Source organism: Heteronotia binoei, chromosome 7, assembly GCF_032191835.1.
Source record: "Heteronotia binoei isolate CCM8104 ecotype False Entrance Well chromosome 7, APGP_CSIRO_Hbin_v1, whole genome shotgun sequence".
Taxonomy (NCBI): Eukaryota; Metazoa; Chordata; class Lepidosauria; order Squamata; family Gekkonidae; genus Heteronotia; species Heteronotia binoei.
In genome coordinates this window covers 113,877,841-113,902,075 of record NC_083229.1, presented here as the reverse complement: position 1 = coordinate 113,902,075, position 24,235 = coordinate 113,877,841, and the positions used below count along the sequence as shown (strand labels likewise).

The 24,235-nt window shown below is 43.2% G+C and overlaps 1 protein-coding gene across 1 annotated transcript; it reads left to right on the top strand.

Moving 5' to 3' along the window:
- Nucleotides 1–1,091: 1,091 nt before the first annotated feature.
- On the top strand, nucleotides 1,092–23,272 carry RBM24 (RNA binding motif protein 24). The gene is made up of 4 exons (XM_060244247.1): nucleotides 1,092–1,564; nucleotides 3,658–3,781; nucleotides 9,199–9,253; nucleotides 20,374–23,272. Exons 1-4 carry the CDS (start codon nucleotides 1,397–1,399, stop codon nucleotides 20,717–20,719), a joined length of 693 nt encoding a protein of 230 aa, XP_060100230.1. The 5' UTR covers nucleotides 1,092–1,396; the 3' UTR covers nucleotides 20,720–23,272.
- Nucleotides 23,273–24,235: the final 963 nt, after the last annotated feature.

The following is a 24,235-nucleotide window of genomic DNA, read 5'->3' as shown; positions in this document are numbered from 1 at the left end:
GTGCAGTGTTCCCTCTAAGCTAAGTTAGTGTGAGCTAGCTCACAGTTTTTTAGCCTCTTGAGAGCCAGTTTGGTGTAGTGGTTAAGTGCCTGGACTCTAATCTGGGAGAACACTCTTCCACTTGCAGCTGCTGGAATGGTCTTGGGTCAGCTATAGCTCTTGTAGGAATTGTCCTTGAAAGCACTCTCGGCCCCACTTATCTCATAGGGTGTCTGTTGTGGGGGAAGAAGATAAAGGAGATTGTAAGCCGCTCTGTGTCTCTGATTCAGAGCAGGGCCAGATCTAGAGGGGTGGGGTATGGAGTCCATTGCATTCTATGGGACCATAATATAGAATGGCCCATAAGGGGGCGCCATTTTTTAATTTTGGCCCCCCCCCCTCAAAAAACGTGGCTCCGGTCTTGATTCATAGAGAAGGGCGGGGTATAAATCTGCAATTCTTTTTCATCTTCTCTGGCTCACACATGTTTGTCATAGCTGAAGGAAAATGGCCCCAGAGCACTGCAAATGTATGCAGGAGCTCACAACTTTCATGCCAGTAGCTCGGAAAGTAGAATTGTTGCGCTCCCGAATGCCACAGCTTAGAGGGAGCACTGGCTAGAGGGGCTATAAATGACCACGTAAAGGGTCACCCTTTGCCCAACTCGAAACGCCCCAAGCAGGCCGGCTGAGGACGTTCGGGCTTGTTTTGGCCAAGAGTAGAGCGAAGGGCTGGCCGTGCCGTCGAAGAAGTCAACCCAGCCACGCCCGCCCCTCAGGTCGCCTGTGCTCCTCCTGGCCCGAGGACAACAAGCTGGGCGCTTCCTCCTCACCTGAGGAGAGAGGGCGCCACGGCCGTGATGGAGCCGCCGGCTTTCTTCCAAGGGCGGCGCGCACGTGGAGAGGGGCGCGCGGTGCCCGGAGCCCGGCCGGCCTCTCCAAGCGCGCTCTCTCCGCCACGCGCTCCCTCCGAGCAGCTGTCCCCCCCAACGGCTGGGGAGGGGGCGGCGGCGGCGTCCAATGGCTCCAGCGGCCCCGCCCGCCTTCCCGCCCCCTTCTCTGGAAAGAGGGCGGGCGGAGCAGCGGGAGCTCCGGCGAGGTCGAGCCGGCGCCTATTAGAAGCGGCGAGGCGAGGCGCGGGGGGCGCAGCTCGGAGCCGCTGTGAGTCCGGGCCCGCCGCTTTTCGCCTCTTTTGCGCATCTACCTCAGCGGGTGGCCGCGGCGTCGGGGAAGGCGAGAGCGGCGCTGCAGGAGCCCCAGGGCTGCGCCGCGCCACGAGCTCTTCTTCGCGCGCCGGGGAGAAGAGAAAGTGGGGCGGAGGAGCGCCCGAGGTTAGACGCTCGCCCGGCCGCCGTCGAGTGGGGTTTGATCCGTGCGCGGGGGCTCGTCGCGGCCACGGAGAGGCGCCCCTCGGGAAGATGCACACGACCCAGAAGGATACCACCTACACCAAGATCTTCGTCGGGGGGCTGCCCTACCACACCACGGACTCCAGCCTGCGCAAGTACTTCGAGGTCTTCGGCGAGATCGAGGAAGCCGTCGTCATCACCGACAGGCAGACGGGCAAATCCAGGGGATACGGATTTGTAAGTCCCCAGGGGCGCGGGACTGGGCCCCGGAACTGGGGGTTGCGTGGGCATCGAGGCTGAGCCTTGTAGCGGCGGCGAAGACTCACTCGCACATGCAGGGCGATCCTGGGCTTGGATGCTCCCGGACCGGGGGTGGCCAAACCTGCTTAACTTAAGAGCCACGTAGAATAACCATCAGAAGTTTGAGAACAACAAGACATGAGCGCCAGATGTTTGAGAGCAGGAAAGAAGGCAAATAGATGGGAGAGGGAGGGGGTGGTGGAAAGAAAGCAACTTTTTAAACTTGAAATGCATATGCCAGGCTGCTGGCTGCCTTGGCTGGAGAAGGGATTTAAAGATCCAAATGCTTTCGCCAAGCCAGCTGACAGGGGCGGTGGGGGCTCCGCACAATATGTGTGGAAGAGCCACAGTTTGGCCACCCCTGATCCGGACGGTGTAAGAGCCACATAGAATAAACGTTAGATGCTTGAGAGCCTGAAGGAAGGAAAATAAATGGGAAGAGGGAGAGAGAGGTGGAAAGAAAGCAACTTTAACTCTAAATGTATTCTCCAAGCCACCGGCTGCTGGCTTAGCTGGCGAAGTGATTTAAAGAGACAAATGCCTTCCCCAAGCTGGCCATCAGGGCGGTGGGGACTTTGAGAGCCACACAGTCCCAGTAAAAGAGCCTTGTGTGGCTCCTGCAATGTGGCTCCTGAAATTAAATTTGGCCACCTCTGGCCCAGGCTAACTCGAGTTTTGTTAGATTTTGGGAGCAAAGCAAGGTCAGCTCTGGGAGTCCACTGAAGAATAGCAAAGGCAGGGAAAGGCAAATCACCTCCATTTATCTCTTGCCTTGAAAACGCATAGGATCGCCATAGGTCAGCTGCAGCTTTTGAAGGCACTTGCCACCAGCTCCAGATCTCACTTACTTTCAGTGGCAGACTGGGTCTAAAAATATTGGTTGCCAGGAGACATAGGAGGCCCACCCACAACTACAAGGCTATCATTTAATTTTTGTAAGAAATAAATAATTTTTAAAAAAAAAACACATAAGTGGAAAAAAGGTACAATTAAAGCTTTTGCAAAATAAATAAATATATATATATATTATCAATTTCAGTGTACATATATTGTACATACTACTGGCAGCGTACAGTAGATACTAAATGTAAATACAGATTGCATTTTCTCCAGGGGAGCTGATCGCTGCCAGCTGGAGATCAATTGTAAAAGCGGGAGATCCCCAGGCCCCACTTGGAGGCTGGCAGCCCTAAATACAACATAAATTTTAGTTGAATTTCAGTAACAATACTGGAACGTCTAATATATTTTCAAGCTACTGAAAGGACATTAACATTTTTAACATTGTCTAATGTTTAAGGCGGCCCGCTTGCCATTGGGCGAGCTGACACCCTGGCCAGTCCGCCACTGCTTACTTTATTAGAGGTGTGCTTCAGGTTGTTGCTTGTGCTCGCCTTTGGATTGTATGCCCGGTTCTGTGGAGAAAAGAGAGTAATTATTATTACTGTTGTGATGGGGGGAAGGCAAGTGACTGAAAAGTAAAAGTAAAGCTCATTCTGAACAATGGGCTGTAAAATCAGACAGGCCCACAAGAATAACCCTCAATCCAAGACATAAAAATTAAATTCAATTATAGAATGCTTAAAGTATCCTTTTAGAGGGACTGCTTGTTTTCCGGGGTTATTTCTTCTATTGGGAATGGGGGTGCTGTTGTGATGCCCTTCAGGGGAAGATTTGCCATGTAACTCACATGAGAGAAGTTGCTAGGGAAATTTTGGCATCAGAGAGAGGCCAGCTGCTGACAGACTGATATGACGAGTTAGTATTTTTTATCAGTGGCACATGCTGTTGTGTAAGTGGGTGCTCGGTGGCTGCAGAATTCCAGAAAATGGCACATGTGGCTTCTGTGATTAATGCTAACAAAGAAGCAGAGAGGCTAAAATGTGGTACATAATGGTAATTTCGCTCTTGCAAGTCTCTCGAAAAAGGCGTTTGGCTTTGCAGGTTTTAATGATGCAGAAGCACAACACTGGGTTCTTTGCAGGGGGTTGAATGCAAGGGTCTAATCCTGTGCGTGGTTTATTGTCAAGGTGACCATGGCCGACCGAGCCGCTGCTGAAAGGGCCTGCAAGGATCCTAATCCAATCATTGATGGCAGAAAAGCTAATGTGAACCTAGCATACCTAGGAGCAAAACCAAGAATAATGCAGCCAGGTAAGAAAATCCCAATTTCACCTGTCCTGGCTTCTTATCTCATTCAACAGAAAATACAAACTTCAGGCCACTTCTTCTGTTTCAGTAGGGCATTACCAAAAGTTGGAGAATTATTAAACAGAAGTCCAGAGCCAGTTTGGTGTAGTGGTTAAGTGTGTGGACTCTTATCTGGGAGAACCGGGTTTGATTCCCCACTCCTCCACTTGCAGCTGCTGGAATGGCCTTGGGTCAGCCACAGCTATCTCAGAGCTGTCCTTGAAAGGGCAGCTGCTGTGAGAGTCCTCTCAGCCCCACCCACCTCACAGGGTGTCTGTTGTGGGGGAGGAAGGTAAAGGAGATTGTGAGCCGCTCTGAGACTCTTCGGAGTGGAGGGCGGGATATAAATCCAATATCTTCTTCATCTTCTTCGTTTATACAAAATGTATTCTAGCAAAATTTATTCGTTAACATTATTGTAACTGTCATACATAATTTTAATGCTTAAAATTACAAATGACAGAAAAGTGGGAGTGGGGAGATGTTGTAAAGAGAGGCCAGTCTGAAACCATAGCTAATCAGAAAAATGAATTCATTCAGAGAGCATGAGGACCACTCCCAGCTGTTGATACATAGGCAGGAATTGTGGGCAAAAGTTCTGAAATGGACACAGTGGAGGGGGGGGGGAACCACATCACCCAATTCCAAAACCTAGTAACCAATCGAAATTTATTGCTGTAGCCCAAGGCCATTCTAGGAGGGATTAAAATCATAGATAAAATTCAAGCCAACTTTGTTCGTGTCATTGTAAAGTGCTTTTTGTGGATGTGCGCATGTAAAAAATAAAGAAACTTAGTTCTTGATGTTCCTGTTTACAGTTTCTGAGTCAAGTGATAGTAATGCAGGATGACTTATTTCAACTTCCCTGGGTTTACAATATATGTATGACTTCATCATAAGCTTTGTATGCCAAGCAGTTGCTTGACTTGCACCTGCGGTTTTTGCAGATGAAAGGATTTTTGTCTTTGGAAACACTTTCCCCACCCTCACTCCAGCCCAGAATGCCCCCCCCCCAAGTGCTGCTCCTAGGGGATGGGGACCATCAAGAATAACTGGGGAAGGATCATTGGTCTGTGGTGGGAAAGTAGGAATTGGAACTCTTTCCCACATGGGGTGCAAATTATAGGCAGGATCCAGTCTAACCCAGTGAATGTTTAAAATGACTTGTTCCAAGTGCAGCATCAGTGCAGAATGACAAAGCAAGACCATTTTCAAGGCTTTGTATCTGGATGTACTGGCTCAGAAGTGGTCAAAGTTGCTTAACGTAAGATGATTTTGAGAGCCACAAGACATGAGTGTCAGATGTTTGAGAGCTGGAAGGCAGACAGGCAAATAGATGGGGAAAGGCAGAAAGAAAGCAACTTTAAATGTATTCTTCAAGCCGGCAGCTGGCTTGGCTTGGAGAAGCAATTTAAAGAGAGAAATGCCTTCTCCAAGCTGGCTGACAGGGCAGTGGAGGCTTCGAGAACTACACAATATGTGTGAAAGAGCCACATGTGGCTCCTGAACCACAGTTTGGCCACCCCTGTACTGGCTTAACTATGTACAGTTTGATTGTCAAAGTGACATTACTAAATCAAAAATTAAGGCTTTGTATCTGGATATACTGGCTCAGAGGTGGCCAAACTTGCTTAACATAAGGGCCACATAGAATAAATGTCAGATGTTTTTGATAGTCTCAAGACATGAGTGTCAGATGTTTGAGAGCAAGAAGAAGAAGATGATATTGGATTTATATCCCGCCCTCCACTCCAAAGAGTCTCAGAGCGGCTCACAATCTCCTTTACCTTCCTCCCCCACAACAGACACCCTGTGAGGTGGGTGGGGCTGAGAGGGCTCTCACAGCAGCTGCCCTTTTCAAGGACAACCTCTGCCAGAGCTATGGCTGACCCAAGGCCATGCCAGCAGGTGCAAGTGGAGGAGTGGGGAATCAAACCCGGTTCTCCCAGATAAGAGTCCGCACACTTAACCACTACACCAAACTGGCTGTCCACAAGAGAGCCACATAATATGTGGCAGGCAGGCAAATAGATGGTGGGGGGAGAGGACCTCTGGGGAGGGCAGACATGATGTGTCTGCAGAAGATTTCTGTGTGGGACCTTGGGAGTGATTCAGCTGCTGTCAAAAGTCAAGCAGCATTTTATTTTGGGGGGAAAGTACTTCTTTGCGGAGGTTTTGTGTGTGCATTCTGTCTCTTGGGAGGGGAAGCTGTGATCAGAAGGGGGAGTGCTCCACTTGATACACCGAGCCTCATGCACAACAGCTGAATGATGTACCCTGCTGAGCATGAGTGTTCTCCCCCCACCCTACCCCAACAGGTGCTGGGATGGCAGAAGGGGTCACAGAAAAGCACCGGGGGCGGGGGTGGAAGTAGGATTAAAAAAGACATTTATAATTCATTATGGTATGGTTTTAAGAAAATGTGTGCCGCATTGCCTTTTATCATATTAAAAACTTACAGCATTGCACACTTCAGTGCAAGCGCGTATTATTATATTACAAGTTGGTGGTATAGGCCAACGTGGAAAGGAATCCAGTTTTTTTCTGAGTCCAAAGTCACGTTTTGTATCAACGGGAATGTATTTTTCTGGAGGTAACTAGAAGAACAGGCTATACTTCTGGCTGTATGTTGCTGCTGATGCAGGCTGATGTGTTGAAAACAAGTGGTTTAGAAAAGGTTGGGGAGCATGTGGGCTGAATTTGAGACGAAAGTTAAGCCTGTAACCTGTTTTCAAGTGTTAAATGTCAGTGTTTGACTGCTTCTCCACCGCTGAGTCATAACAGCCGGCTCCCATGTGCAAAAGGGGTTCCAGGTTCAGCACTTCTGATTGTAGAAAATTAAAATCAGGGATTATGGAATCTTCACGAAGCCTGAATATTCAGGATAGCAACTTTAGTATCACTGAGCTCCAATGACTGTATAGCACAGGCTTTAATAGAAAGTTGTGAAATGACACAACGAGTAGCAGAAAACATTTAGGACTCAACAAGACGGCCAGCACAAAAGTAACTGTGTGATCACCGCTTATTTATTTCAGGTTCTAAGAAGCAGATTCTCATTATAATGTCAGTTGTCCTACGCATACCAAAAATTGAGACATTTTCATAAATTCCCTTATGGACTTGTACTTAAGCAAGAGATTTTCTTTGTAAATAATTAATCAATGCAGACATTTTGCCAGACCATAGTTAAGGAGGCCTAGCCAGAGGTTGAAGTTAGCCAACCGTGGTTTATGTTCGGCCCACAAATTAGATTCAGAAACAATGTGTTGAAGCAAATTTGCAAGCCATAGTTTGGCACGATACCTAAATTGACACGCCCATTGTAACGATCACTTCTTCTCCAAGGGCTGCTACACAGTGGAGACAGGAGTGAATGAAGGATACCAGATGCTGAGAGATGAATGCAAACAAGTTGGGTTGAAACCGTGGTTTGTCTGTCGTACATCTGAAAGCTCAAACCATGATTTGGGTGCTAAACCATGGCTATGTGAAGTTACTGAAGCCAAAGACATGGCATGGACAAAATATCACCATTCTCAAAGTGGTTTAGGATGTCTTGAGCATCCTCACTGCCCGTGATGCTCTTCTGCATTAATTTCTCCCTCCTTTGCATGGTGTGGTTCAGGATAAGGTATTACATTGTCAGGGGAGTGCCATGGCTCAGTGGCAGAGCATTTGCTTTGTGTGACTAAAGTCTCAAGATCAATCTCCAGCATCCAGTTTTAAAAGGCTTAGGCAGTAGATGGCTTGGGGGGGGGGGAAGGAGGTGGAATTACCTGAGATCTTGGAGAATCACTACCAGTCAGAGAAGAACGGGTGTCAAACATGCGACTCGAGGGCCAGATCAGGCCCCTGGAGAGGTCCTATCAGGCCCGTGAGGATCTCTCTCCCTCCTTCCCTTTGCACCACAGCTTGTTTTGCCAGGCTTGCTCAATCACACAGTAGCTACAGAGCAAAGCCTCTATTTTTTCCACTGGCTGAGGCTCCTCTCATGGAGAGGAAGAGCTTGCTTTGCCAGGCTCTCTCAATCATACTAGATAGGCAATAGGAGAGCTGTCACTAGAAAATGAGCAAATCACAACCAATAGGTTATTGTGCTATAAATAACTAAGGAATTTATACAAGTGTAACCACACTTTTGTAACTTCTGTACAGTACACATGCAATAATTTCATCAAATGACATACATATCTCCCGGAATCTCTCAATAATACAGCAGAGCTACTGAGCCAAGCCTCTTTTCCTTCTTTTTGGCTGAGGCTCCTCTCCTGGGGAGGGAGGGAGGGAAAGAGCAAGATATTACTTTGTCCAGTTCCGTCAATCTCATGGGAGAGATATAAAACAACTTTAAGACCAACAATGTTTTATTCAAGGAATTACCTCTTTTTTATCTTCCTACAGAGAGAGAGAGAGTTTTGTTGGCTCATTATGCCAGGACTCTCCTGGGTGCAACTGGATTTGTTTCCCTCTTTGCATTGTATTCATGCCTTCATGATCCAGCCTATCTCAGTAGTAAAGCAATGTGAACTATTTAGATTAATAGGAACAAGCCAGTGAGGTGGATGAGGCTGAGAGTGTGTGTCCAGACCAAGTTCACCCAGCACATTTACTTTGTAGACTGGGCATTTTAAACCTAGGCTTTCCAGATATCAGGTTGATCCTGACCACTATCTCTCTGTTCTTGCAGTGCAACCTAGGAGTTGCGGTTATTTTTCTGGAAAGACTATAGTTTTGTAGACAAATACATAGCACTCAGTCCATGTCATGATGCCTTCATATGTTCTTGACCAGCACACAAAGCAATTTATGTACAAAAGCTCACAATGCTCAGCCATTTCATGTTTTCCCTGGGTCCTAGGCTCAAAGCATTGACAATGAGATTTCTGGAATCAATATCAACGCATTACAGTTACACACACAAATGAACAACACCTGAACAGCATATCAGGATTGCTATAGCACAGACATTGTCTCCAGATTTTGATGCAGTAATTCACAGCAAGATGTGCCAGTTATCAGAGACTGTTAAATAAACAAAATATTGCAAGAGTACTAATGTTTAAAGAATATTTTATTTTAAGATTAAAAAAAATCTTTGTGTTTGTGTCATTTATAAAGTTTATATTTCCACTACGTGGCATTACATTTTATCACACATGGCCAGCCTGACAAGGTCTCATTATTGTCAGATCCGGCCCTCATAACAAATGAGTTTGACACCCCTGGAGTAGACAGTGCTGATCTTGAAAGATGACTGGTCTTAGTCTGTATAAAGTAGCTTCATGTGTACTTGTCTCATTCAAACCATGTGGCATTGAATCATACTTTTTTGGCTTGTATATCTTCAGATCTGTATGCTTATGTTTTTTTGTTTGTAGGTTTTGCTTTTGGTGTTCAACAGCTCCATCCAGCATTAATACAGAGGCCTTTTGGGTAAGTACACCTTAAACTAGTATTTCAGATGGGGGAAATCATAGGGCTGAATCCAGCCAAACTTGTTCACTTCTAGGTCCCTTCCCTTATTACAGTCTCCGTCTGACATGGAGGGGTTTTTTGCCCATGTACGATCCATGATCTCCACTATAACTTTTTGGTGGTCAGGGGACACCCCCCCACGCACACTTTTTTCATCAGTGGAAAAGCTGGTTGGATCCAACCTATAATGTCACATCCCAATGGCTTCTAGTGTGATTGTTGACTGGTAATTAAACCTTTTTTTCTTCTTCTTCAAATTTTCAGATTTAAAATGCCATCACTTACCTGGTAATTCTCTTAATAAGTACTAGAGCAGAGTCAAGTAGCGTGAGACACATGTCGTCTTTGCACTTGAGCAGGCCAGCATGCCTGAGATCATGTGGTAAAAACAAGAAAGACGCAGTTCCTGCTTCTCTCTGTCTTTTTAGTAAGCAAGCCACTGTGTGCCCCATTCCGTATTTTTCTTCAACTTGACCCAATGTTATTTATCTCTTTCTAATCTGACAGGGATCGTTTACAGTTAAGATAACTGATGAGAAGGATATGATGATAAGAGGTGGAATAGTTCTGTTTGGAATTAAACTCTGTAACCAGTAGACTCAAAACACACAAACGAGCTAAAATGGTGATTAACGATGCATGTATGTTTCTTTTTCTTTATAGTCAATAGATATCCGTGTGCCTTTTTTTTTTATTTATTACAGTAATGAAGTGGTGTTGATAGCTAAACTGTGTGCTTTTATTTAATTGAAAAGAGCTGTAGTGAAAGTTTTTTTTTGTTTTTTGTTTTTTGGTGGTCTTTGGTTTTGTTGAGAAGTGTTGACTTTGCCATGGGCAGCCAAGGGCTTTTTTCCCGCTTTCGAGCTGTAGCTTGTGATTTCTTTTTATTTATTTTTTTAACCATATTTTGTAGTGAGTGCTAAATTTGTGTGACTTTTTGATTTCTTTTTTTTTTCCAAAAAAAGAAAAAAAAATCAACGTATTGCTTGCATGTTACAGTTTTGTTTTTGTTCCCTTGGGAAGGGTGTGGAGCTCTCTGTATTAACAATGTGCGTCCACTAGTACTTTCCAGATCAGAGGCTTAAAAGTCTTTTATCAAATCTAATATGAAGTATTTCCTTTTTAAAAAAATCTTATTACTCCTAAAAGTTGCCTGGGGTTTTAATCTTGTATTTGAGCATAAAAGTAGGAGGTGAAGTCTGCTTGAGTTTTCTTTGCACTGTCACCTCTGTAATACTTGCTGATTTAAATTTATTAGAAAAACGCTTTAAACGGAATCATCATAGGAGTCGTGTTTGTTTATTAAGAATAACCTTGAAATACTACGTCTTATTATCACAAGAAAAACAGCAGTTAACACCACTGAGTAGCTGATTTGAGGGCCAAACTAGTTGTAACATTCAGTTCCCTATAACTTGTGCCGTATCCTTTTAAATCAAAAGCAAACTGGGGATGCTGTGAGTTAACTAGAGGAGTGGTAGGACAAGGAACTGTTTAACTCAACTACCTCTGGCCATTTTTTGTACAGAAAAGGGTATGTTTTTACACCCAGAGAGAGAAATAGGGTGAAAGCAGCCAGGGTGTATATGGGGGGTTAGGGTGGAGACAGATAGAAAGGGAAAGGTTAAGCATTCTTATTTTTTTTTCGCTTCTCTTCTCCCCCCCCCCCCCCCCTCCAAAATCCAATCTCTGCTTCTGAGGGTTTTTAAATCAGAGAAAATTTATATACAATACTACCTAACAGAGCACCTTGAAATTGTCCTTCCTAAATGTACAACTACTTTGTAAAGAACTTCAGATATGGTCTTCTACTTTGATTTTAATGAGTTCTTTAGATTTCTCCTGACTTGTGAATATCTTGCATGAAATATGCAATGGAATGTTAAAGGAAAGGAAAGGTCCCCTGTGCTAGCACCAGTCATTTCCGACTCTGGGGTGATGTTGCTTTCACAATGTTTTCACAGCAGACTTTTTACGGGATGGTTTGCCATTGCCTTCCCCAGTCATCTACACTTTCCTCCCAGCAAGCTGGGTACTTATTTTACTGACCTCGGAAGGATGGAAGGCTGAGTCAACCTTGAGCCAGCTACCTGAACCAGCTTCCGCTGGGATCGAACACAGGTCATGAGCAGAGGGCTCCGGCTGCAGTACTGCGGCTTTACCACTCTGCGCCACGGGGCTTTAACACAGGAAGTGTTAAAAGCTGGCCTAAATTCCTCTCTTGTATGTTCTTTAATAATTCCTTCAATAGTCTTAATGTTTTTAGCCAACAAATAATCTTATGAGAATTGTGTTAGGAAGTCCGGGATCATGATGTAAAGGCAAGTAATGGCAAACCGCCTCTAAATGTCTCTTGCTATAAGGCAGCTGTGACTTTTTGGCAAAAGGAAAAAAGGATGTATACATGATATTTGCTAAAGGACTGATCCTTTCATGGTAGGAGATGAGGATGGAGCTTTCCATTCTCTCAAAATGAGAGGGACAGAGACCAGTTAGTCAGAGGGATTTACTGCAAAAACTAGATAGAATCTTAGGCTATTTTATCAAATTTCACATTGGTCTACGGTTTACTGAACCAGCACATAAATAATCAGGATGGTTATTACTGGTAGATAGTTTGTGATGATATGGATGAAGTTCAGTCCTAGACATCTCCAGTTAAAAGGATCAGGTAGTAAGTGACATGAAAGATCTCCACCTGACCCTCCAGAGAGCCACTGCCAGCCAGAGTAGACAATACTGACACTACCAGATCAAAGGTCTGACTCTGTAAAAGGTATTTCCATGTGTTTGTGCAGTGGGCAAGATGTTGTGCTGGTGGCCCAAACCACAAAGGACCTCTAATGTGTTTCCTGACAGTTGGATGGGTGACTTCACGTTGCTTGTCTTCTATGCACATAGGCAGGGGTGGAATTCTAGCAGGAGCTGCTTTGCATATTAGGCCACACACCCCTGATGTAGCCAATCCTCCAAGGGCTTACAAGGCTCTTTTTTGTAAGCTCTTGGAGGATTGGCTACATCAGGGGGTGTGGCCTAATATGCAAAGGCGCTCCTGCTAGAATTCCATCCCTGCATATAGAGCTACTTGTTTTTCGAAGGTGAAAAGGAGAAGCTTGTGATTGGGGAGGAGGGGACTGCACCTGCAGCTTGACTGAAGCAAGACACTTCAGAGCAAATCTTAAAGATAGATCAGGCTACTCACCTGCTGTATGCACTCTTAAACATACCGGTACTTAGTTGGACCTTGATTCTCAGCATAGCTGTTGGAAATAAGCTTCATTGTAAATGGGTGTGATGTGCCTAAGATTAATTCACTCTCACATATTTTTGGTCTGTATTCTGTCATTCGGTTTAGTGCTTAGGATTAAACTTTCAATGGTCTTCAGTTATAATATTGTATTTAATTGGGTTTAAATGACAGCCTGTACCCACCACCACCACCACCCTGTGTCCTTTATTTTCAAGTAAAGTTCGAAGTCATTTATTGGGCTCTGCTGTTCCTGGATGAAGTAGGTCTTTCTTTGACAAGGTTTTAAGGCAATCTTCTGTACTATAAACATAATAGAATATGCAACATGGTATGTGAAAGTTAATTATTTTTTGCCACCTTGTGATGTGCCACTGTGGAGGGGTCTGTTTTGCTTTTAAGAGAAATCTATCCAAAACCCTTTTCCAGAAAAAAAAGTTAAATATATTTGAGTAGTCAGTCATTCTTTATTATAGTCATTTGACCATTCATATAACACATATACACATAAATATACACATATGGAGCAGAGGTCCATCCATGGCTATTACACAGGGTATAGATGGAACTCTCTGTCCGGGACACTGATGCTCTGTATTCTCGGTACTTGTGGGGTGGGGGCAACAGTGAGAGGGCTTCTAGTGTCCTGGCCCCACTAACAAACCTCCTGATGGCGCCTGTTGGGTTTTTTGGCCACTGTGTGAGAGTGTTGGACTGGATGGGCCATTGACCTGATCCAACATGGCTTCTCTTATGTTCTTATGTTACACACCAGTGCTAATAAATAAATAGTATACCAGTGCTAATATATGAGACGCTATAGCTAATGAATGCTAGCAAAATCAGTTCAGTCCCTGAAGTGACCGCTTCCAAATACTTTACTGTTTTGGTGTTACCTAAAAGTATCACTAAGCTTAGAATCATAGAGTTGGAAGGGACCCCCCAGGGTCATCTAGTCCAACCTCCTGCACAGTGCAGGAACTTCACAGATTCCCCCCCCCTAAGTTTGCAGGATCGGCATTGCTTCGTGAACTGGCTCACCCTCCACTCCTATAGTGCAACTTTATTGTTTCTAAATGAGACGAGCTGCTTGATTTCTCAACTATTGCTGCAGAAGGAGCTGGCGTCTTGCTTTCAGGTGATCTGCTGTGAGATTTTCAGCTTCTTCTGCCTCATCTATGTATGCATAATTAAGAAAGCCTTGCTTAAAAACTATCCCTTTTTTGAGGGGAGTGGGTGGGAAAGTATCCTAACTAGAATGTTGTCTGTGTTCATGTAATTTTGTGTGGCAGAGACCCACTCTAAAATAATGGGGTGTTTTGTAATGGGGTACACTTTGAAGGACATGTTCTCGTTCCCATATTTCTTGAAGTCCCCGATGTTTGCCACCATCACTAGCAATTTTTACCCTGTCTCATGTAACCTCTTAGTTCTGTGATATGTTTCACAATTCGTGTTTCTTCTTTAATGAAGGGTAGGTGGGGAGCAGTTGTATGGTTCGATCTGTCTCACAGAAAAGAACTGTTGTGTTGGCTTTCTTGCTTCTTCTCAGGTTAGTGTGCACTTGCTGAAAATGTTCTACTAAAACCTCATCTCTTCTTTCTTACTGGTGAATTGGCGTCAACACACCATGCAAGCTGGCCCATTTAGTAGTTCTTGGGATTCCTTTGTGTATAGCACAAAAAGATCTGAATGGTGTATTTTCACCATAGCCTCTGCTTTCATGTCTTTATACAATAATTAAGAGAATTTTTTTACAGCCCAAAAAAAAGTAAATGAAACAGCTGATTAGAACTGCAAGATCCAATATAGAATCAAGAGTGCTCATAAGTTCTCAGAAATGGCATTAGTTGCATGATAGGACTGCCATGTTTTAGGGCAGGGGTGTCAAACGTGCAGCTCCTATCAGGTCCCCAAGCAACTGGCTGTCGTCTGCTTCCTTCTGCATCACAGCTTGCTTTGCCAGGCTTGCTCAGTTGCACAGGAGCTACAGAGTAAAGCCTCTGCTTTCTCCATTGGCTGAGGCTCCTCCCTTGGGGAGGAAGTGAGGAGAAACAGCTTGCTTTGCCAGGCGCTCTCAATCACACAGCAGGGCTACTGAGCCAAATTCGGAAATACAAAGAAGGCACCTTTAAGACCAACAAGTGCTAATGTTTTAAACATGGTTTATATTAAGTTTTTTTTTTTTTAAATCTTTGTGTTTGTCTGTGTGCTTTGTAAAGTTTTTATCTCTGCTACGTAATCTTAAATAAGTACACACATGGCCCAGCCTGACGTGGCCTGGCCTGACAAGGTCTCATTTATGTCAGATCTGGCCCTCATAACAAATGAGTTGGACACCCCTGTTCTAGGGTAAAATTTGGCAGTCTTATCAACAATTATTGGCAATTGTTGAAGATAAGGATATAATCTATTGTACGCACACCTGTGAGTATGCCCCCCTTGCATAATATGAGATTTATTCCTCAAAACATAGACACAGAGTTTCCTCACGAAGCTGCTGGTGAAACGGTTTTTTTAATTGGAATGATAGTCTGAAAGTTTAAGATTTGCTTTCTGCCTGCTGCACGCCTTACATTGTTCCACACAATCAGCAGTGACAGGTTTGAACATTTAGTTATGACCATCTGTAATTTTTTAGAATAACATTTCAATCTAGTGGTACCTTTTAAGAGTAACGGAGTTTTATTCAAAGTATGAGCTTTCGTGTACATGCACACATCTTCAAGTACATTGAAATGGAAGTTACCAGTCCATAAATATAGGTAGAGGTTGAACAGCAAATTAGCATACAACATAGGAGTGTTTTAACAGATGCAAACAGGAATAACAAGTGAAGCAAATAAATACGTTAGAACTGTATCCCTCTTCATTGTGGAGTGTTCTCAGTCAATGAGGAGACAGATGGAGCATAACAGGGTCTCAGTTAATTAATCTTAAAAAGGTAAAGGTAGTCCCCTGTGCAAGCACCAGTCATTTCCGACTCTGGGGTGACGTTGCTTTCACAACGTTTTCATAGCAGACTTTTTACAGGGTGGTTTGCCATTGCCTTCCCCAGTCATCTACACTCATTTTACCGACCTTGGAAGGATGGAAGGCTGAGTCAACCTGAGCTGGCTACCTGAAACCAGCTTCCGCTGGGATTGAACTCATGTCGTGAGCAGAGAGTTCAGACTGCAGTACTGCAGCTTTACCACTCTGCGCCACGGGGCATTGCAATTAATCTTAGCGCTCCACAATTAAGAGGGATACATTTACACATCTCTCTCCAATTCTGCCATCTTTATTGTTAGGTTCACAGTCTTCCCCCACCCCATTGCCCTCTCCTCCTTCCCTACTCTTCTCATGGGCAGATCAGGTTTGTTATACACTTCCCTAAAACCAAGATTTGAGCCTTGTGTTCCTGACAGAGCCTTTTGCAGGGGGAGTGCACAAACCCAGGCGTCTCCTCAGTCTTTGAGAACCAGTTTGGCGTCGTGGTTAAGTGTGCAGACTCTTATCTGGGAGAACCGTGTTTGATTCCTCACTTCTCCACTTGCACCTGCTGGAATGGCCTTGGGTCAGCCATAGCTCTGGCAGAGGCTGTCCTTGAAAGGGCAGCTGCTGTGAGAGCCCTCTCAGCCCCACCCACCTCACAGGGTGTCTGTTGTGGGGGAAGAAGATATAGGAGATTGTAAGCCATGCTGAGTCTCTGATTCAGAGAGAAGGGCAGGGCATAAATCTGCAAGCTTCTTCTTGCCATGTTCATGTAGTTTGTCTTTATGTCTGAACCATGTGGCTCTCAACTGTATGTGTGGTTCAGCATTAACTCTGTCATGGTTCTCAACTTCAAAAATAAGCTGTTGCCTGAGGTAAGATAATGCCACAAAACTAATTGAGCTGGCATACTGCACACACGTAACTTCTGAGTAAACATTCAGAGGACGGGATTTAATGTCTGCAACCCAACGTTAGGCAGAAGCTGCATTGCAGTCGGTGAGACGTATTTGTCCTGTGTTAAAGTAGTGGATTTTCCATGCCAGTTTCTAATATACCCAGGTAATAAAGAGAGAGATCTACATTATGTGCAGTTCTACTGTCGGCACCATTTCAGGCTAAGTGATATTTTAGCTTAAAACGCTGTTTTGGCTGTTAAATAAAGATGTCTTGGGCAGCATAATGGAAAACTAATCTTTAACCTTTTGACCTTGCTGGGCATAAAAGGAGCCTGCATTTCAGTATCATAGTGATCTCTTGCATGCTGGCCTTTCCAGCAGAGGGAAGTTTACTTTGGCCTTATAAAGTCATTTTGGAAGCCCTTGTCGCATGACAGATGATCAAAAATAGACTCACTGCAGCTTGCCCTGTCAATCACTGTGTGCGTAATGGCATAATGATGGGGGCGTCTGCAAACAGCTCGTGCGTATTGTAGACTATAAGGGGGTCCTAAAGGGATAATGTTCCAGAATTTCCCCCCACCTGTTCATTTCTTGGCTTAAAAGAAACAAGTCACAGGAGCTCAAGTTGGGAGTTACATTCCCTTATCTTGTATCTTTTCCAACAAGAAAGTTATAAGTGCCCTTATAAATCCACTATGATACTGCTTCTACAGGCACAGAGAAAAACTATTTTTTTTAACGCTACTGCAGGCTACTATAAGATTTGCATAATTATTTATAAAGCCCTCTTTAAAGAAATAAGATTTAGCAGAAACAATCTTTTGAAATGAACTACTTTTAAAGTATAGCGAAGTTATTGAGGAATTTAGTTTATCCTTAATTTCTATTTGGTTTAGATTGACATCATAGCCAGGAAACAAGATCATTACTGAGCTCGATTTTAGCACGTTAAAAAAAAAATCAGGAGAAGGCTTAATCATTTCTTTAAAATATGGTAACAAATTGATTTTAAAAAAGCTGTAAAGGCTCTTGTTGATAAGTGAAATTTACTCGTCCTCGTTACTCTGCCCTTGCTTCGCCTCCTCCCCAGGCATAATTTTTACACTTCACAGTTCTCCCAGTTGGAATAGTACAATATTAATGGTCTAAATGCTTTAAATAATTTTCTTAATATTTTATTGTTTGCGTTGGAAACATTTAAAGGGGGTGATAAATTGCTAAACAAACAAGTCTTTGCAGTGAAAGGTAACTGTTCAAAGCATTCTTCAACTAAAACTTTTTTTCCCTTAGTTGGCAACTTTTAAGTTTTAAGTTTTTATTTAAACACACTTAAAAATTATCTTAACTGTGCTTTATGTAGGGGTAAGTAAAGCTGACTTGTGCGACAGCTGGGGGGAAAGCAACTTTTGAGTTTTGCATGAAAGTTTGAAGTTTTTATTCTGCATCTACAGCTCTGTGTGTGTGTGGGTAGGATCTCATTAGAACTCTGATCTTTGTCGGGTGAAAGTCTGATTCTCTGTATCGCTTTATCTGCAAGTCAAAGCCTTGAAGATTCTATTGCTCATGAAGCCAGTAGGTTTAAACTGGACAGACTCTGCATAGCTCTGATCTGGATAGCCCAGGCCATCAGATCTCAGAAGCGTAAGAAGGGGTCAGCCCAGGTTAGTATTTGGGTGGGACGTTGCCAAGGAATACCACCCACCAAGGAATGGCAGAGGCGGGCAGTGGCAAACCATCTTAGATCGTCTCTTGCCTTGAAAACCTTGTAGGTTGTCATAAATCAGCTATGACTTAACAGCGAAAATAAAAACTTGGCATAGGATCGCCCGTTTTGTTTCTGTATCAAATTATATAATCAGGTGTGGAATTCTAGCAGGAGCTCCTTTGCGTATTAGGCCACACACCCCTGATGAGCCTTGTACAAGAGCCTTGTAAGCTCTTGGAGGACTGGTTACATCAGGGGTGTGTGGCCTAATATGCAAAGGAGTTCCTGCTAGAATTCCACCCGTAGGTATAATGAAATGAGGGAATAATCTATGTTCATATTTTTAACAGAGGGAGGGGACTGAGCGCTGATGGCGCCTAGCAACTAAAGAGTGCAAGCTGGGAAATGGCCCGGGTCGCATCCAGTGTTCCCTCTGAGCTGAGTTAGTGTGAGCTAGCTCACAGATTTTTAGACTCTGTGCACTTTTGTCTTAGCTCAGGAAAAATGGCCCCAGAGCAAGCTATTGTATGTAGTAACTCACATCTTTAATGCCAGTAGCTCACACAGTGGAATTTTTGCTCACAGCTTAGAGGGAGTATTGGTCACCTTGGCGATTAAATTGTTTGGCAGTCTTAAGAGAGTGGTCTTCAGCCTTTCCAGACCCAGGATCCTCTTTTAAACTAAGGTGGTGATTTTTTTTGGGGGGGGGGCTTATGGAGCTGCAAACATGATGTCACAGTTATGTGAGAGGAAGAGGAGGAGCCCAAGTCTCTGAACTCGCCTGTCCTTTTTAAAAAAAGGAATCTATTTGGTGAGTGACCTTGCCTGACAGCAATGGCAGTATTGGGCTTTTAACTCAGAAGGTTCTGCTACCAACCAGAGGTTCCTGACCCCATGAATCGAAGACGACAACTTCTCCGCTTCACCTCTGCCTACGATATGGGAATGATAATAGTACTGATCTGCCTTGCAGAGTTTCTGCAAGCATTGCTGAGAGAAAGTACGTGAAGCATTTTGAACATTCAGAACACCATATAAATGCGTTGTTGTTGTTGTTGTTATTTTTGTGATGTGACAGCATTGCTGCAAGTTTCAAAACTTAGCCTGCTTGTGCTTCTGCGCACCTAAAAAAAGAAGCAACATTTCACAATGTGGAGGATATTCAAGTATGTATTTTGCAAACAGTGGTTTCCCCCACCACCACCCTCAAAATATGTCTCTGCTTCTGTTAAACACTAGATCTACTTGACCGTAATCCTGACCCGCCCCCCCCCCCCAGTTCTCCCCACCCCTTTCCAAGTATGTCTTGCATAGAAATAAACAAGCTGGCACGAGGCAGACACCCAGTGGCCTGATATGTGGCAACAGGTTTGACCTTCACGACCTTGTAACCTCTTCAGAAGTGTGATGCACATCTACCTAGGGGGGGTCACTGTTATGAATTTTAATGGCATCCTGTGTAGCTTTCCCCTCAATGGCCTTTTTTGTGACGGAGTGAACTGCACTATAGTTCGTTTGAGAAGTGTGATTCTTGCTGTGTTTACCACACTTGTGAACTTCTATTTTAAACTCCTTTGTCGCCTGTGTTTTTTTATTATTATTATTATTATTTTAATAAGGTTGACTGAGGTTGCAGAGGAATTAATGTGTGCTGAGTCTGCAAAAGCAATTCAAGTAGGGTTGCCACGATATGAGACTTGTTTTTATTTCCCCAGATCAGTATATTTTTGCAAACAGTCAAACAGATATAAAAACCTTGGGGAAGTTCAAGTATTCTATTTTCCAAATAACTCATTGCATAGTTACAAAACTGTATTGTGGCTTGAGGAACTCAGAATTTTGTCAGCATTTGTTGAATTAGTAAGTATTGGGAAAAATGATCGACATCATGTTAAATTTTGTAGTCTCCACTCCAGTCATTGGAATAAATGAGATTTTTCTTGTAATGGGTCTGTTAAACTTCACACACATCAAGGCCCCTGTAATCATCCCAAAATTATTAGCAGTGTGATTTTATGGAGATTAAGATCCATGCTGTTAAGTCAGCACTAAAACAGTGTAGTGGGTTTTTCCTCCCCCCCCCCTTTTAACAGTGGTTCTTATAATGGTCAGTTTGCCCACTGAAACTAGTTATTGTGGCAACCCTATGCATATAACCACAACTAAATTTTGAGTTTGTTTTTTAGTTCTGAACTTGGGAGCAAGTTTTTCTTTGTGTCCTCTGACTTTGTCTTCTGTTTCTCAACAGGATCCCTGCCCACTATGTCTACCCCCAGGCTTTTGTGCAGCCAGGAGTAGTAATTCCACATGTCCAACCCACCGCGGCAGCTGCCTCCACTACACCTTACCTTGACTACACCGGAGCTGCGTATGCTCAGTACTCAGCCGCTGCCGCAGCAGCAGCGGCGGCGGCAGCCTATGACCAGTATCCTTATGCAGCATCCCCAGCTGCCACGGGTTATGTCACTGCCGGGGGCTATGGCTACGCGGTCCAGCAACCAATCACTGCTGCAGCACCTGGGACAGCTGCAGCCGCAGCAGCCGCCTTTGGCCAATACCAGCCTCAACAGCTGCAAACAGATCGTATGCAATAACAGATAGACTTGTGACGGAAGTTTTCTCTCTTTTTGAAAATTCTTCTCATATGTAACTTCCAGCCTTCCAAAAGAAACAGTTTTGAAAGAAGCAATTTAACCTTAACTAATCCAGCTTTAAGGAAAGTTACAATGCAGTACAGTATTACACACACAAAAGCAATGAATTCCACTGTCTCTGTACACTATGCATCCACAGTGTAGGTAGTATTGTATGGTGGATATTGTAATAATTTCAGATCAGGAGCACCATCCTATCATGAAAAGATGGCCGAAGTTAACAACAGAAACTCATTTTAAAAAGAGAAAGGAAAAAAATACAGTAAAAGATTTTTTTTTTTTTAAATATCAGGGGGGGATATCCAGGTGAGCAATATGTAGCTGGTTATCAAGTTGAAGATGACTCTTATTTAAACGTCGATAGCACTGATTGTCATCACAGCTTTTTCACTATGGCCTACAGAATAAGTTTGAATAAGTTCTTTGAATAAGAACTTTGAATAAGTTCTGCAAACTTCCTCCCCCCCCCCCCCTTACAATCTCATAATGGGCATCGAACAAACTAAGGAACGTGGCCTTTTTGGGAATAAAGGGTGGTGGACAGGCACCAAAGTTGTTTTCTCATCTGTCCTCTGTATGAATGGGACTATGGAGCAAGTGGTGTGGAATTAATGGGTGCAACAGCTGTACAGACAATCAGTAACGCAGACTGTTCTGGAAAAGAACACATCACTCGTGCTCGTTTGATGAGCTTGTCACATTCTAATCCCCTCTCCCCCATCCTGTTTCACTTTTAGGAAACTTTGACTGCTAGTGTCAGCTATTCTGATTCTGAAATAGGATCAGCTCTTTACTACAACAGCCTCCTCTTTTTTTATTTATTGTATCTATTCATGGCTTGAGAATAAAAGCAGGAAGAAATTTGCTGATTTAAAACCTTTTAAGAACTGTGTTAAGGGATTTTTGGGGGGGGGGATGATTTATATGCAATTTAATGCCTATTTAAAGTATTTATTAGCAAAACGTTAAGGTTTTTTTTTTTCATGAGACAACTTGTTGAGAATGCAGTTCTTCGAGGATTAATGTTATTGTGCCTTAATTGTGATGCTATTTAAAATATAAATATATTTATTTTGAAAGTTCTACAATGCTGCACTCTCGGGAAAACAACTTTAGATGTGAAACTGTAAAATTATGTATTCATCTCATGGCATAAATTATTTAGTAGGTTTAGCTGTAGTATATAAAATATTAACCTAATTGACTGAAGATGCTGATGTTAAGTTTTATTTAAATTTCAAGCGAGTACACCTTTTGCAAGGGTACTTTTAACACTTCTTTTTTTAAAAGGTTTTGATCTTTAAAATGGCTGATTTCGTGCTTCTCCCTCCCTCTTTCACCTTGCTCCCTAAACCCATGTACTTGGAAGAAAGCGCTATTCATTTCAGTGCAATTGATTTCCACGTAAGTGGGTACTAGTTACGGATTGGGGCACTTGCTCACACTTGCTCAGGAGAAAAGCCTTACTAATCCATTCCTGGTATGGGATGAAGGCTGCTTCCTCGTAGTCTGGTGATAGGCTTCTTCTTCACTAATCACATTTGCAAAAAGGAGCCACCGTAGTTAGACGAAGAGTGTAACCAGGTGATTTCTCCAGTTCATGTGGTTCCTGTTTACAGACCTTACTCAGCAGCATGAGACTAGACTACACAGAACAGCCTAGGCTATTGCAGTTAACACGGCGTTGAGCCCAAGTCCTACTGATCTTGCTCGGACTTAGTCCCAAATAGATAAGAGGAAGACTGGTTCTTAAAAATGCATTATATGGAAATGGGCTTCATGTTTTAATCCATGTAATGCGTTTAGGGAAGAGATATCAGTGTTTTCTTTTTCAGATCACACATGGGTAGCTTTTGCTTCCATCTCTCTGTCTGTATCGACTATTATTCCTTTGCTAGGAATTCCGCTGCTTTTACATTGTCCTGTGAAACTACATTAACTTACAGGGTTGTTTTTTTCTTGAGCAAAAATGGAATTTGATATTTTACACTGTATTGGAATCTTTTTTTATACTTGAACAATTTCATACAAGGGAAAACAGGATAGCATTTTTAAGGACTTGATCCAATGTCACTGGATTTATTTTGGAGTATTTTGGATACTAGCCAGTGTTATGTAAGGTAGATAACATGACTTTCACATGCATGTTATTTATTATGTATATTGCCTTAAAATGTTTCAGGTCTTCTAATCTATACACTTGTATTAAAAAATCTATTTAAAATGTTGAATCTAGTCTATTTACAGCTGTGCCAGAAACAGACTCTTACCATATTAGGATATGAAGACAAATGGAACATACATTTCATACAGATTAAATTGGGCAGTGTTATCTGTGTTCTGTTTTAAGGTTCAAATGAGTACTTGATTGATTTAGTGCTCTTGTGCCCTGCCTTTCTACCCATATTGGCACTCAAGGTGGCTTATAAGACTTTAAAAATAAAAACAAAACTAAAATAAAGAGAAGATAATTGTGGCTGCAATGAGTGTAAACTACTTTTTTATTTTGCGTGCTACTGGATATTCAGAGGGGTATGAAGCTGTCAAAGGTGCTCAAACTACTTCTCTAGATGGTCGGGGGTTTCTTTTGGAAGGGATGTTTTATGTGTGGGCAACCTCAATACAGTGTGGTTGTAGTGGTTTAGGGTCCACCGCTCTTATCTGGAGAACTGGGTTCGATTCTCCACCCCTCCACATAAAGCCTGCTGGGTGGCCTTGGGCCGGTCACCAGGGCTTTTTTGGTCAAAAAAAGCCCAGCAGGAACTTATTTGCATATTAGGCCCTGATGTCAAGCCAGCCAGAACTGTGTTCCTGTGAGTTCCTGCTCAAAAGTCCTGGCGCTACCTGCACAGTAGCATTTGCAGCTGCACTGAGCATTTTAAAAGATTTTACCTTAGTCAAACAATAGATGGTCAGTTAAAAACATGTGACTGGCTATTTGACCATTGTGCCAACTCTTCTTTGATATAGGGAAGCTTTTGAATCGCACAGGCGTCTTCATCAAGGGAACATTTGATGGCAGATTGCCCTAGTTTTTTAGCAAAGGGAGTTGAATGTTGTGACCATATGAACTACTGCTGTATAGTGAAGCATTTGTCCATATATTTGCTACTTTTGAACAATTAACTTTACTTTAGTTGGCCCTAGTGATAAACAACTTTGTGTACTGAATTTTTGCCAAATTCAGACATGTACACTGCTGGGATATTTTCCCCAGTACGTGCCACTTCCTCTGCAGTGAATCTGACGTACTTAACACTCAGATTTGTAAAACCTCACATTAAATCAAAGTTTACAGGTGGTCACAGTTCTCAGCCCCACCTACTGAATAAGGTGTTTGTTATGGGGAAAGGAAAGGTGATTGTAAACTGGTTTGAGATTCCTTAAGGGAGAGGAAAGCAGGGTATAAAAACCAACTTTTCTTCTCCGTATAGCAGTGCAGTGTCAGCAAACAAT